The sequence below is a fragment of the Maylandia zebra genome, linkage group LG17, assembly GCF_041146795.1.
Source record: "Maylandia zebra isolate NMK-2024a linkage group LG17, Mzebra_GT3a, whole genome shotgun sequence".
Taxonomy (NCBI): Eukaryota; Metazoa; Chordata; class Actinopteri; order Cichliformes; family Cichlidae; genus Maylandia; species Maylandia zebra.
Genome location: NC_135183.1, coordinates 26,065,743 through 26,080,827, shown reverse-complemented (window position 1 = coordinate 26,080,827; position 15,085 = coordinate 26,065,743). Strand labels below are relative to the sequence as shown.

At 40.3% G+C, this 15,085-nt stretch overlaps 2 protein-coding genes across 2 annotated transcripts in view; one reads left to right on the top strand and one right to left on the bottom strand.

Moving 5' to 3' along the window:
• Positions 1 to 64: 64 nt before the first annotated feature.
• Positions 65 to 12,684, bottom strand: orc5 (origin recognition complex, subunit 5). The gene is made up of 14 exons (XM_004548372.2): positions 12,220 to 12,684; positions 11,345 to 11,437; positions 8,496 to 8,681; positions 8,101 to 8,175; positions 5,079 to 5,190; positions 4,661 to 4,791; positions 4,524 to 4,572; positions 2,662 to 2,752; positions 2,503 to 2,558; positions 2,236 to 2,348; positions 1,903 to 1,950; positions 1,703 to 1,813; positions 478 to 590; positions 65 to 329 (listed from the first exon to the last, which is right to left on the bottom strand). Exons 1-14 carry the CDS (start codon positions 12,331 to 12,333, stop codon positions 284 to 286), a joined length of 1,338 nt encoding a protein of 445 aa, XP_004548429.1. The 5' UTR covers positions 12,334 to 12,684; the 3' UTR covers positions 65 to 283.
• A 1,336-nt stretch (positions 12,685 to 14,020) lies between these two features.
• The window catches only part of lhfpl3 (LHFPL tetraspan subfamily member 3), a 63,145-nt gene continuing 62,080 nt past the window's right edge, over positions 14,021 to 15,085 (top strand). The window contains exon 1 of the mRNA XM_004548373.5: positions 14,021 to 14,916. Coding sequence (XP_004548430.2) covers positions 14,481 to 14,916 — 436 coding nt within the window. The 5' untranslated portion in view covers positions 14,021 to 14,480. The remainder of the gene's footprint in view (positions 14,917 to 15,085) is intronic.

Genomic DNA, 15,085 nt, shown 5'->3' with positions numbered 1-15,085 from the left:
AAATAAATCTCTAGTATATTTGTTATGAACACACTGAAAATGTAACCACAAAAATAAACCAAAATAAAGTTTCAAGTTACAAAGATTTATTTTCTACAAATACAAACATTTAAACGAGGAGCTCATTTATCAACCACAAGGGGGCAGCGAAATAATTGGATTAATTTCCTCCTGGAGCTTCTTGTGTTTCCAAATACTTGTCCTTAGGTGAGTTCTTGCAGAAACAAATGTGCCTTTGTCTGACTGTCACTGCGTGTCATCTCTCTGTTAATGCACTGGAGGCTCACAGAAAGTCGTACAAATACTTGACAATATCAAAGTTCACCGTCCTGGAAGATAAATCACACAAAGCAGATTTTCAGTGAAAAAAAAAAAAAAAAAAGGAAAACTGTAAAAGGTCAGTTCACTTGAATAATTCAGTCAGTCTCATTCATGTGCATTAAAAGGATGAGCGTGCATGCACACACACGCACAGACCTGGATATGGCGCAGATGAAGTCCAGAGAAACGGCACATTTGTACTTCGGGGCGTCGAGCTGGTCGTCATGACTGACCTGAGCCAGCAGCTGCAGGGTCACCAGCGAAGAAATCTAAACGGGGACAGAGGAAAACCAAAATGAGTCTCTGCTCCACTTCTTAAAACGCAGCTTCTCCACTTTGAAGCAGAGCCATTAAATGATGGTAGCCAGTCACACAGATATGGGGCGAGCCTAATTGCCTAAAAACATTTCATGCTTGGGTCCATAGATAGGTCTGTGTTTAGCTGCCTTTGACCATATGGCTAGGAAACTGTTTAAACTTAAAAAAAAAATTAAAAATCAGGCTTGATTTAACATGAAACACTGCACTGTTACACACAGGAAACAAAAAAATCCTTTACCATCCTTTTGTTATAACAGTGTACATTCCTGTTCAGTGGCTTATCAGGCAAATTGGAAAAAAGTGTGAAATTATTTTCTATATTGGGTCGTACCCTGAGGCCAACTCAGGGTACGAAACTACACTTCAGGACTAAATGAGGGGAAACAGACTATTGCAGAGCTCTGACATAACAAGGTGGTGGTGTTTAAACAAGTTAAGGAGAGAAATATTATCAGATCTCTTAGGAGATGGATTCTTTTTGGATAAGTTATCTTAGTGCACACACAGTTCAGTGGAAATGAAAACACGAACTCTTTAATTCAAATTCAAATTATTTGTTCCATACCACATTATAGAATCATTTAAACACAACAGATGAACAACAACACATGACAAAATAGCGCCATTATTTGTTTAATAAAAATTAAGCCAGGAATAGGAATTAAGAGGATGAGCAGCAGCCAGCTGCTAATCAGATGTGCTCAGTAAATGTGGGCACCTCCATAAAAGCAGAAGTTTTGGCATCCTTCAGGTCTCAAGCATTCAAATGTGTCAGCACAGTGCCAAGGAGGAAAAATGTCAACTATGTCCCGCTTGCGTACCTACTGACGTTGTTGTCAAATGTCATCTTTATGGGGAACGAGCTAAAAAAGCAACAGTGGCTGCCCATCAATCTGGGAAGGGTTTTAATACCATTCCCAAAAAGTCCAAAATCCATCATTAAGAAATATTATCCACAACTGTTAAAGATTCAAGACAGCTGCCAATCCTCTCAGGGGTCTGAATTTTTAGTGAAAGTTGGCACAAACAGCAACTCTCGACTGCTTTAAACCAGACTGACCTGTGAGAAGATGCTCGCTGTCAGGGCGACTCTGCTGTCCACCACACTGTAAAAGATGGCAAGCAAGCGGTCCAGAGGGAAGGGCTTTGGACCCAGAAGGTGATTACTTGTCTAGAAGACAGACAGATCAATATAAACATTGTGTTACATGTTTCCAAATGAAATCAACGAAGATGTAAGAGTTATGTCAGAATAATCACCTTTTCATTTTTCTTCAGGAAGTTTGTTTTTCTTATTTTACCATGGTGCTGTTGAGCAGAAACAGAAGATGTGATTCATTTGATTCATTCACAAAACCATGACTTAGGGGAGAAGGTTAAGAAAACAAAAAATCCCCCCCAAAAAAGCTTAATAAATGTATTTTTCTCCCAAAGATGAGCATATTTGGGATATTCATTCTCACTAACATCACACAGCCAAGAATAAAGAAAAAAAGAACTTTGTACTTATGCTGACCTCATTATAAGAATTTTTTGCATTACAGTGTATACATGGCTGAACATAAAAAAAGTATTATTATTATATTCCTTTACCTTTAAAAAGAAGCGTTTATCTGTGCGTGCAGGGTTGTAGGAAGCCAGATAGGCAGCAATCAACAGGAACTTGGAGTAATAAGGCAATTCAACATGAGTGTGAGCTGATAAACCTTTCAGAAGACAAAATAAATGCAATAAGTCCACGTCGTCATATTCTTTCCTGCACTAAAATTCTGTTTTCTTTCATAGAAGAAAAGAATTTAAGCGTCAGTGACCAGTGTTTCAGTTTGACATCTGCTCTGTAATCGAAATCAGTGCAAATACCTCGCAAGGCTCCGGCCTCCTTCTCCTCCATTTGCTGCATTTGCTCCCACTGCAGACTAAGCAGAGGACAGAGAATACACATGGATGATGAGGCTAAAAAAAAACCCCATTAATAGTCTAAAAAGCAGCGCATAGCAAAATAATGCAAAAAGTTCAGACCTGGACACCTCTCGAAGGTAAACCGTCTGCATGGCTTTTTTCAAATGTGGCTCAATGTGTTTCCACAGCTTGTGGGTGTCAGTCTCTTTCACTAAACACACAGCATAATTACAAACACCATCAGAAAGTGGTGGAAAAACAGCAGGAAAACCTCAAAAACATTTGTAGAAACAAAGCAATTAAAGCAGCACAGATCAATATTTTAACCAGCTGAGAATGAACACTCGGCTCAGCTATTTCACAGATTTCCTTCAAGCTTTTTGGGTATTTTTTTATGTGCTGACAGTCTCCAAACTCTACTCTCATAACACTCATTTCCAATCACAGCGGGCGCCCAGAGAGAAGCCGAAGCATCAAACGGACAAACATCCACATACTGTTTTCACAATAGACCCAAAAAGAGACAAGATAGGATTTCTAAATGTCAAATTCATTTTAGTGTCTGGAATATGAGGAGCCTCTGAAGCTACAGTATATCAGAAATGTGGAGCTACCCCACAGGGTTTGAAAGCAGGGACTGTGATTTACCCGCGTGGGCTTCTTGTTTTTGTCTTCGAAGCTTGTTGAAGACAACATGAAGTAGCTTGAAAATTACCATCATTGAATCAAAGAAAATAAACACAAAGACAGTTATGGCACAAAGGGGAGCCTTCACAACATCGCTCATAACATACACTCAGGAAATATACACCCAGTGGCCTCTTTACTGGGTACAACTGTACAAGTGAAGGCAGCCCAAAGCAATACAAAAGTTTTGCTCTATTATTTTTATTTTTAAGGCAACATTGTTAGATCTGAGTGTTTACATCATCTGAATACATGTTTTTGGTTGGTTAGAGGCAGAATTCCAGGTCTGCAAAGTCATAGTTTCACATTATACTGGGAAGTAATTTGTATTATAAAATTTTAACAATTTTATTTCCAAAGATAAAGACACACTTGAGTTAAAATAGGACAGTAAACTATTTTTGACTATAAAGAATCAGTGGTTACCAGGTGATCACATTGAACTTTTCACATTTGGCGACCAATCGGAAATAGTTGCAGTGACCAAGTGGTTGCAGCATGCAGCAAGTCAGGCTCTGGTTGACCACTTTTAGATTGCAAGGTGATCTGGACTGGACTGGCTGTGATCACTCTCAGACATATTGGCAAAGGGTTGTAAAAAAAACTGCCTTCTAATTTAATATGTAGACAGACTGCCAACACACTGCAATTTGACTCTATCTACTCCGATGAGCGCAACTTGCCTGTGATGCGTCTCTTAGAAATAGGAGGCTAATCTCAATAGAAAACAACTTAGGTGCCAACTGATTGTATTCAGGTTATATTCCTATATTAAAGCAAGATTGTCCAGCACCTTTGTCATTCTGCAGTTAAATCACCATCCTGCAGCAGCTGTATGAGGTTTTGGCTGGACTCTGAGTGTAACTAGTTTGAATTTCTGTAGAATGAGAGTTTCTGTCTCCACAGACGGAAAAAGCTTTGCAACAGATTTGAGATCTGGGCCAATTTATCACAGTTAATCACAGATTAAATGCAATTTCCAGCTTGACCTCATTCAGTCTCAAACTGATAGCAGTCTGACTCTGTCTTATTGCTGTTTTATCTCCATCTTGAGGCCCCAAAGTCTCTCTCAAGATGGCATTTGACTGCAAGTTGTCACAAAAGCAATGATTAGTAGCATTAGGTCTGTTTCTGGCCACTGTAAATGTCACATCTATATCTAAAAGCTAATGATCCGCAGTGTCTGCTGGATGTGTAAGTATTCTGCAATTACAGTTTCCATGATAACTTTATATAGGTAGTGTGCGTTTTAGTGTGTTCTTTTCAGATGAATGAAAAGACCTCCTCACAATTACCTTTCCCTTCTGCCAAAGGCTCACAGAACTTTGAAAAGTTCAGGGCAGCCTAGTAGAAAAGAACAGAAGAAAATGAGAAAACAGGTGGAAGAATTAAAAATAATCAATGCAACAACTTGTTAATGTGTGTTTCTGACCAGGTGTCGCAGCTCTCTGAGGTCTCGACAGACAGAGTAGAAGACTCCCAGCAGGATGTTGATGTACGCAGAGTAAAACCCAGCTGAATATGAAGAATGCACGTTCTGGGACAAAATCTGTTGCAGCTCACCTACAAACGGTTTAAGGAACAAGAAATAAAGCTTCTCCAAAAACCAGCCAAGTCTCACAATATAAAGTAAAATGATTCATTCACACGCCAAGTGCTGAATTTATACAGTGGTTCTTAAGAACGCAACATTTTTCCCCAGAGTCGCTGCCTGGAGTGTGAGAACAGTATCACAGGTACAAATGTCACAGCTCACGCTGCATATGCTGACCGTGCGTCATCAATACGCAGCGTGTTGTGAGTTGCTCGTGACACTGGCTGCCGTAGCATGTGTGAGGAGGATTATATACTTTTACTGTAGTCAGGGAAATGCAGCAGAAGCGGCTCAAAGCAGCCTGTGTTTGGTCTGAACTTGTCCCAGGCGATTTCACTGAGCAAGATGACGGTAACGTTGTCCCCAACCTGAAGAACAGATGTATGTAGTTAGGATCAGGGAGCTCAGAGAGATGAAGACTCTGAGAACTTCACAGTTACAGACCTCTTTCCTCAGTTGATTCATGTGTTTTATATATTTAGATGTTTAGCTTTGTTTGCTTGATTAAGTTCTTACTGGACATGTTGACTAAACAAAACAAATGAACGCATTTTTGATTATGCAGAAACAATAAACACTCACAGGTTTCAGCTTTTCAAATGTGAACATTTTGTAGGTTTTTTTCTTACGTGTGATGTGAAACTGAATATAGTTCTGTTTTTCCTTAAAGAGAACAATATTTTATAAGCATATAATAAAAGACCTTCTGAATTTGAGTCTCTAAATATATGGGAAAATTTAAAAGAAATAATTCACTTTAAAGCTAAAGCAGCCACAACACAGGAAGAAGTACTGCACCTACGAATGGCATACACAACAGTTCAGATCCTCTACTCTGAAAACATCAATTCATTTTCTGCTGTTTATCCAGTTGTGAGTCTTAGGAGCAACAGTCTAAGCATAGATACCAGACCTCCCACTACCTCCAGCTCTTCTAAAGGTACATCTGAACTTTCTGAAAGTCTGCCAAGGATGTCCTGAGTGTACGCGAGGGTCTTCTCCAGTAGGCCATGTCATATACACCTCACCTAGGAGACGTCCTAGGCATATGCCTCCTCCTATATCATAATTAAATACTGTAAATAAGGAATCCCATCTCCATCAGGGTGCGACAGAGGTAGGACTACAGAGGATATGTTAGAAAGACAGCACAGTGGTAGTGTGGTTAGGGCTGTCCCTTCAAGCATCTTCAAGCCTCACTATGACTGCTTGGGTTTCCTCATTGTATGCAAGATTTATCCTGCAGTTCATTTTATTTGTTTACTTAGATTCCCTTTAAGGCCTAAGATTTATTATTAAAGTCAATTTGTAAGCATGCAGGTGCATATCATACCATTCACGGTAATACCGGTATAATGTTGGGCAATGATAAGAAAATGAAATATCGCGATAGAATATGGGTAAAACGCGCATGCACAGTGCCTTTGTTTTCATACGCACATGGCGGAAAAAGCATGGCGGCGGCGACGGAGAATGAAATGAATGAAGAATGAAAGCGGACCGTTGAATGAAACGGATGAACCAGAATTGTTTTTAAAAAAATTCTGCAACTTCAGTGGTGTGGAACTGGTTTGGCTTTCGTCCGTCAGATACACAACAAAACACTACTTTTGGTAGAGCATGCTAGTGGACCGTCGTTATTACCGTGTTTTTTGTTAAATACGGCTCACTTAAAATCAATCCTTTGATTTTTCTGAAAATCGACAGTGCCCTTTATAATCCCGTGTGCCTTATGTATGAATTCTGGTTGTGTTTACTGACCTTGAAACAATTTCATGTGGTACATGGCGCTCAAAAATCTGTCAAATGTTTCAGTACGACTTTGCTAAGCTATGAACCCGCAGCGCTTGATGGATTGTCGGAGCATTACGGCTATCGTAGGCAGGAGCCTCGTGGAGTGATGCGTACTGTGCTTCAACATAATATTACTGTATTGTGTGTGTTTAACCTCTTTTTAAGTTTTGTGGATATTATACATGGTTATGCTGAGGATGGGTCGGCCAGTTTCCACTGGAAATGCCTTTTGGGTAAACTGACAACAAGGAATTTGCATTTGCACTGTTAAATTTTTATATAACTTTAATGCACATTAAAAACAGCTGCTTGTTTAAGTGAAAATACATTGATTTTTTTTTTTTTTTGCACTAATAAAGTTGTGGAGTTGTAAAGTATTTTGTCTAGTATCAATTATATCGTCAGTTATATCATTATCGCAAATTTTCAAATGTATATCGTGATAAATATTTTTGGTCATATCGCCCTGCTCTTATACCTACAAACACCACCTGCAGTTAAGCATACTTAATTTAAACACACACAGTGGCTTTAATACTGCAGATGCCTATAAACAAGAGATGACAACATAATTTGCTATTAATTCTAAAAGTCTGCTGCATCATTGAAACATGCATGTATATAATGTGCAGAGATAAAAGGGATCTGTGAACATCAATAAAATATGTCCACTGTGACCACCACTGTTACCTAATGCAAGAAATAGCCTTAATCGCTATAACTTCTATGTGTTTAGACACAAGACCATTAATCTAGAGTTGAAGCACTTCTTGAATGTTTATCGGGGTTTGGCATGGTAGTGGTTTTTGGTCTGGGTACTTCAGCTTCCTTCTCTTTTTCTTTTAGCCCTGTGATGGGCTGCTAACCTTCTCAAGTTATAACCTGCCTGTTTTGAAAAACGGGATGGGCTCCAGCCACTCTGTCACCCTGAACTGGTTAAGCAGTTCAGAAAAAGGATGCATGGACGATAGACAGAAACTGGAAAACTGCTTTTTATGCTGATTATTTTCTGCATGTCAGTAACACACACACATTTTACGTCTTTCCTGTTAATGTTTTATTACATTTTTTCCCGAAGTTTAGAGATGAAACAACTCCTCATCATCCTCCCGTCCTCCACGTAAGTGTAAATCTGCATCCTAATTATCACTTCAAAATCCAGTGTGGCAGCACTGAAGCAGCAAGCCATTAAAAAGACAGGTTCCTCTTAACGCTCACAATCCGCCGTTAAGCACTTAGCTTTCATTGGGATGAAACACAAATAATCACATAAGTCTTTTTACTTTTGGTGTTTTTAATTAAAATGCTGTGAGTGGTTGCCATCCTTCCTTCCTTAATAGCATTAAAAAGCACCACACACTCAGCTCAAGGTCATCCGTTACAAATGAGGCTCCTCCAGTCCCCTCTTCATCATCCGCACAGAGCAACAACAATAAAGCAACTCACTTTATAGATAACACAAAGAGCATGCAGCACTTTCTCACCAGCTCCTGAAGACGCAGGAGAGCAGAGAGGAGACTGGCATCAGTATCTCTCAGAAGCTCGGCTTTCTCCATTACCTACAAATTACACAGTTAATGTTAATTTGATCTCATTTTATCGCATTTATAATACAGGCAGTGAACGGATGTTTTATCAGAGAGCATTACTGATTAAACCCACTCCTGTTCTGACTGAAAATTACACTTGTTTTCTCCAGGCTGATGCATCTGCAGCTTTGTTTAGCATCTATTTGCACTTGTTATCACTACTAATCATATCATCACACAAACATTCAGGTGACACATGCGAGGAATAAATAATCTGACATGCCATGGGATTAGGGATAATCTCGTATGCCAAGTGAGGAGTGGTTGTGTGTAAAGTGCACGGCACTCACAATGTATCGCGTCTGTTTGGCAGGAGACTGGGAGCACTGCTGTCTGTAGACACGGACAAAGTCAGACAGGGAGGGACTGCGGGGGAGAAGAGAGGCGGCATCGCAGCCAAAGAAGGACAGCAGCACTTGTTCAAACAGCAACGCAATAGAAACACACTCGACGCAGCTCACTGTGGCGTGAGGAAGCTGCAGAGAGAAGGAAAAGGAAGCATGAAAGAGAATCAGTCTGATGTCTGTGGAGATGATACACATCTTCACACTGTGTTGACTTAATCTTCTGACTGCACTGGACCCTAAATATGTACAAATTACATAATTTTGTGTTACCTATTGAAAGCAAGGACAAGTTATATAAACAGTGGGTTCATTAGAGAGATAACTTTGAATATCTTGAGGTCCAACTTAAGAGGTCACTCCTTGTTTTCCCCAGGACTTTATAGCCAAATGACTAGGGATGGGTATTGTTTAGGTTTTATCCGATACCGGTGCCAAACCGGTACTTTTGAAACGGTGCCGGTGCTTAAACGGTGCTTAAACCGGTGCTTAAAGAATGGAGAACACAAAATTAGTCCAAAAACCTCTCATGTTCAGCTGTTTTTTTGTAAAAAGATAACAATGTTAGCCTTTTCTGCAGCTATAGGGGATTTATGGCATCACTCTTGGCTGGAAGCAGTGCTTAATCAATGGAAAAAAGACAAACTTTGTCCAAAAACCTCTCATGTTCAGCTGTTTTTTTGTAAAAAGATAACAATGTTAGCCTTTTCTGCAGCTATAGGGGATTTATGGCATCACTCTTGGCTGGAAGCAGTGCTTAATCAATGGAAAAAAGACAAACTTTGTCCAAAAACCTCTCATGTTCAGCTGTTTCCCTCTTTTTCTTTGGTCATTTTAGCCTTTTTGGCCAGGGTGAAGGGAGCATCTGCCATCAAACAAGAAGACAGCCGCATGTAGCTATGATGATGTTTGCTAGTTCACCTTACATGCATTAATTTAATAACGTGGTTAGCCTACTCAACAAATTACACACGAACAACATGAAGCTACTCATGCAGAGAAGAACGGCTGCTGCTGCCATCATCATCTGTCATCATTTCTGCTACACTGGCAGGGCTAGGGGCCAGGACTCTCCTCTTCGTGTTTTTGGGGGATGTTGCTAACTCCGGGTCCGATAACAGGCAACCCACCCGCAGTAGATGTGCTCGGTGTGAGGTCTCACAGCAAGCTATCAAATACGGCGCATTTCTCGGCTTTTAAAAAAAACGCTATGCGTCGCCAGGTATTTCATCGGATTTGAGGTGTTACCTCCTTTGACAGTATCACAGTATCAGCTTAAAGCACTTGTTGCAGGCTGCTGAGTTTGCATATTTTGCTGTGAAGTACAGCCAGACTTTTGACCGCTTTGCCTTGGTCATTTTTAATCTGTAGCTCTGCTCTAAAAGAACGTACGTACCTGGCCCCGCCTACTATCCTCGGAAACGTAAAATGATTGGCTAGAATCTAAAGTGTATCACAGCTCAGGGAAAAAAAGCACCAAAATAAAGCACCGAAATGTGCGCTGCTTTTCGGTCTGGTTACTACCGTTTATGTCAGAACCGGTGCCATGATGGCACCGGATACCGGTACCCATCCCTACATATGGATTCATCTATAATAAACAAAATCATAATCAGGGATTAATCTGCATTAAAGGCTGCAGCCCTAGTTGGCAATTAAATTTTCACATTGTGAGAAACCACCCGATGGGAGTAAAACATTATTCAGAAACTGCAGGAACCAAAAAGATCAAGAACAAGTGATTTAAGAAACAATAGTCCTAAGGAGGCTATAAATTCTCCGTATTTGAATTTATTTATTTTTTTAAAAAAAGAAGAAGACTTCCATGTTGTCAAGTCACATTTTTGTGGCTATGCGAGATATGATCATTAATGGAGTATCATTAAACTGTAAAACAAAGCATGCTATGAGTTTTACATTTGCCAGACATCTCTTTGAAGGTGGTGAGGGTTTCTTGGAAGTCCAGGTCTGATCCAGAGTAACATACGCTTTACCCCACATTTATTTTGCTGCGATATGGACACCCTCAGTGGCACAGGATAGCATGCTGGCATGCACCACAGTTCAGGTTGTCTCCTTTAAATGTTTAACATCAGGCTCTGCACAAAATTACAGTAGAACTCACTGCAGATGAAACGGGTCTCTCTTGTAAATGAGACGCTGAGTCTCAATGGGACTATCTAGATATTTGGATATTAAAAATATTTGGATATTTAAAAAAAAAATAGCTGCTTTCTAAGAAAGAGACTTCTTTGGTAGCCATTACCCATCTATACTGAGTGCATTGGCATAAAGTATGTGTGCAAAGAGAGAAAAACATCTGAAGGTCTTTGATCTTTAAATTTAATTTATACAAGAATGCTAGCAGTAAAATTGTTGCTTTTCTTTAATGTTTTTTCCCAGTGATTTTAAGGGGAAAATGCACCTTACACACACTCAAACTATGCAAAGATTTGTGTTCTTGTGTGATTTTGTACTTTCAGTAAAACTAAGTATTTTCAAGGACTCTTTAAGTGATTGAATAAAGAAAAAGTTCATAATAACACAAGTGTCAACTTTTTATTAAAGTTATAAAGGCTTAAAGGAGTCCATAAGTCAAATTTTTCTAACTCAAGTAACTGCCAGTGCAATAATATTTAGCTGTCCATCCTTTATCGCACTTTTACCTGCCATGTATGAGGGGAATTAAGAGTGAAGTTAGTTTTTATTTTATGGTTTTAAATACAGGGCACTGTAGCATGAACACATAAGAACATTATTCAGAACATTCACTAAATAGCAGATATCTCCCTCACCTCCAGCTCCTTCATCAAAACGTGCATCACGTGGCTTTTCCCTGAGGCTCGATGACCGTAAATGAGGATTGAAGGGTAGCTGTACTGGTGCGGCTGGAAGAACAAAATTCAGCATCTTTACACTCAGTAGAACTGTCTCACTCGATCAAGACCACTATCCACTTAAACCTTCTATCAGCTTTCATCAGCACATCGCAAAGTAATAACAGCCAAGCTCTGATATGATTAAACCCAGTGTTAATGTCAGTAATCAGCCATAGTGCTAACAGCTCATAGACTCAGCTTACTTAACGAATCTATTTAAAACCCTGAGTGAGATCAAATGACAAGTAATTAATTTTTATAACAAGGATAAAATAAATTGCATATCTATTAATGATTTTAATCCAAGACAGACATCAATTACTGGTACTAAACTGTCCAAAGCTTCAGATCTACATTTTATAATCTAAGATAAACATTTTGAACAATGAATTTTAAAGGGAAATCTCATCAGATGATCCAAATATGTCGACATATTTACTAAATTACACTGGATAACACAAATAATGCAAAACTTAACCCTAGAAATAAGAAAATGACATTGAGCTACTGAGATATTGAGATTTAAGGTTTAGGAAAATGACTTTTATTTTTCCTATACTTTTTTTTATAAAAACAAAAAATATAATAGTAATAATAATAATAATACAAGAAAATTGTAAAAGAGTGAAAATGGTCTTTAATGCATCATATATCAGTAATAAAACTTTTTAAATCAAACACATAAAACACTGAGTTTTTAGGACGTTAAAAACTGAATTAGCATGTGTCTCTGCGTCTTTTAATGTGGCATACTTTAAAACATTAAACGGAGATGAGTGGAGACTTCTTACCTGCCCCATCAGCGACAGCAACATTTCAGCCTGGACCTCTCTGCAGGGCAACTTCTCTGCTACCCCCTTCAACCTCTCCTCATCGTATCCCGGGTGCTGCAACAGCGCCGTCATGCTACCACCACACCGTTTATGTAGGTGAGCTCAGCAGAGTTCTGCTAAAAACAACTGACTGACGTTAGCTTCAGCTCGTCCAACTCCAACCAGACGACGAATGAACTCCGTTGTTCAGACAAAAAAAATGAGTCAAAGGAGTAATATCATCAAAAATTATGTGCTGTAAAAACCATAGGGTGCTGAGGAAACATTCATGCCGGTAAATAAAATGTCTTTAAGACTTAAAATGCGAAGAAGTCTTCAGTTAAAGTCCGAAACACCTTAAACTCAGTCAAGACCACTTGCTGGAGTTTCGCGCGCGCCTTCAGATTGCGTCACATGCTGTCATTCGGTAGCAGCGAATCACAAGTGAGACACGAATTCTGGGTAATGTAGTTTTGGGAGTGAAACAAGCACATTAGAAATTCACTGCGGATTCAAGATAACTATTTGCGATATTTCCCAATAAACGTGGATCAAAGCAAGTCTTACATACTGAAACATATTTAATTGTGCTTTCACACACTTATAAACATACATTCTAGTAATCTATGGGTAACATCTGATGTAATCTGGTACATTGCAGTGTACTGGTAGTACACTAACATAACCAAAAACAGAAGAAGGTATAGTCATCATAATATTAAAAGTATATATTATTTCAATTTGATGCTTTTTTTAAAATGTTATTTCTTTCTCTCTAGCTAATCACTCACTCAGATACATAATCTTCAGCTACATTCTTATCCACTCATCCATCCATATGGAATACAAAAAAAATCATTTTATATATCAATGTAATGCTTAATGTAATATCCATCCATCCATCCATTCGCTTCCGCTTATCCTTTTCAGGGTCGCGGGGGGCGCTGGAGCCTATCCCAGCTGTCATAGGGCGAAAGGCAGGGTACACCCTGGACAGGTCGCCAGTCTGTCACAGGGCTAACACATAGGGACAGACAACCATTCACACTCACATTCACTCGCACATTTACACCTAGTGGCAATTTGGATTATCCAATTAACCTATCCCCACAAGTTGCATGTCTTTGGACGGTGGGAGGAAGCCGGAGTACCCGGAGGGAACCCACGCAAACACGGGGAGAACATGCAAACTCCACACAGAAAGACCCCGGCCTGATGTTGGAATTGAACTCAGGACCTTCTTGCTGTGCGGCAACAGTGCTAACCACCGTGCCACCGTGCTGCCTGCTTAATGTAATATTATAATATAATATTTTTAATATTTTTAGCAAAATAATGATGAAAAAGACGTAATATCCTGCACGTTTCGTTCTTGATGTGAGATTATCATTATTATTTTTCTTGTTATTTATTTATTTTTGCCAGTTGCACGAAATACATATAATAAATCGTTGTTGTAGCCTACTGATCTAGTCTTTGTGCTCAAAAAGCTTAATATCACAGACCAGAAAATGGGCTACAGTTTAAAGAATGTACCAGTCTAGGTAAAACATTAGAGAAAAGACCCTGCATCTTGGCATTTGATTATCAATATTTGAATAGCAGATGCGTTTATATCCACTAATTTCCATACAATTATTGTCGCAGTGATCAGGCGTAAAATCGCTTCGCTCTAGAAGAAAAAAAAAATCAGTGTCTGTTTAAGATTTCGCGGGTGACTGTACGTCAGAGTGGGATTAAGGGATGTGGGTTGGCCCTGTAATATCCGAGGCTATCCTCCAACTCTAATTCAATAGGAGCTCAGCTGCGCTGTCGGTCTGTCGGCGTCGAGAACGGGCTGACCATTTCAGGGAGAGCCGTGCACACAGCTGAGACGGTTTATCGGAACAGCGGACACGATTCAGGCAGAGACATTTTAACATAACCTACACATGAAGGCAAATATGGAAGAAATCCCCTAAATTTTGGATTCCCAGAGCTCGTCTTTTTTTCTCCCTGGAGCGCATGTCTTGATTCTGCCGACTAATGAGTGAAAAGCAAAAAGAAATCAAACACCGACCTTGCCACGGATGAGAGCGTAGTGATGCTGTGATAACTGTGACTGAACAGACAGTAGGGGAAAAAAATCCGCGAGCAGCGACAGGGAGAAGTTGTGCGGGATATTGTGGTCAGATGAGGCAGATGTTAGTTTGCTGAGGAGGTTGATAGATCCCGAGGACCGCGCAGACCACCCTCACATTATGGTCCCCGGGGCCCCCAGCACGACCACCACCATGCTCCCCGCATCCGAGGCTGCCAAGATCTACCAGACCAACTACGTGCGCAACTCCCGCGCCATCGGCGTCCTATGGGCCATCTTCACCATCCTCTTCGCCATCGTCAACGTGGTGTGCTTCATCCAGCCGTACTGGATCGGGGATGGCGTGGATACGCCGCAGGCGGGCTACTTCGGTCTGTTCCACTACTGCATTGGAAACGGGCTGTCCCGGGACTTGACCTGTCAGGGCAGCTTCACCGAGTTCAGCAGCATCCCCTCCGGTGCGTTCAAAGCTGCCTCCTTCTTCATCGGCATGTCCATGGCGCTGGTGCTCACCTGCATCACCTGCTTCGCGCTCTTCTTCTTCTGTAGCACCGGCACCGTGTACAAGATCTGCGGCTGGATGCAGCTGGCTGCAGGTAAGAGGCATGACTACAGGTGGAAGTTTGGAAAGATGGCTTGTAGGGGAGCTCTGGGGGTGAGTGAGAAGAGTCCAGTGAGCAAAATGTTATAACCTAAAACTGTTTAAAGGCACAGATATTACCCTCATCTCCCAGTCAGGGTGTGGACTTGTATAGTTTTTGGCAC

Bases quoted from the DNA above. Each gene is read 5' to 3' on its own strand.
- orc5 (XM_004548372.2), bottom strand. From the start codon at position 12,333: ATGACGGCGCTGTTGCAGCACCCGGGATACGATGAGGAGAGGTTGAAG. The intron at 2,753-4,523 runs GTAATTGTGAGG...CTGTGTGTTTAG, and splicing joins GCCTTTGGCAGAAGGGAAAG to TGAAAGAGACTGACACCCAC. The intron at 1,951-2,235 runs GTAAAGGAATAT...TCTGCTCAACAG, and splicing joins ATAAACGCTTCTTTTTAAAG to CACCATGGTAAAATAAGAAA.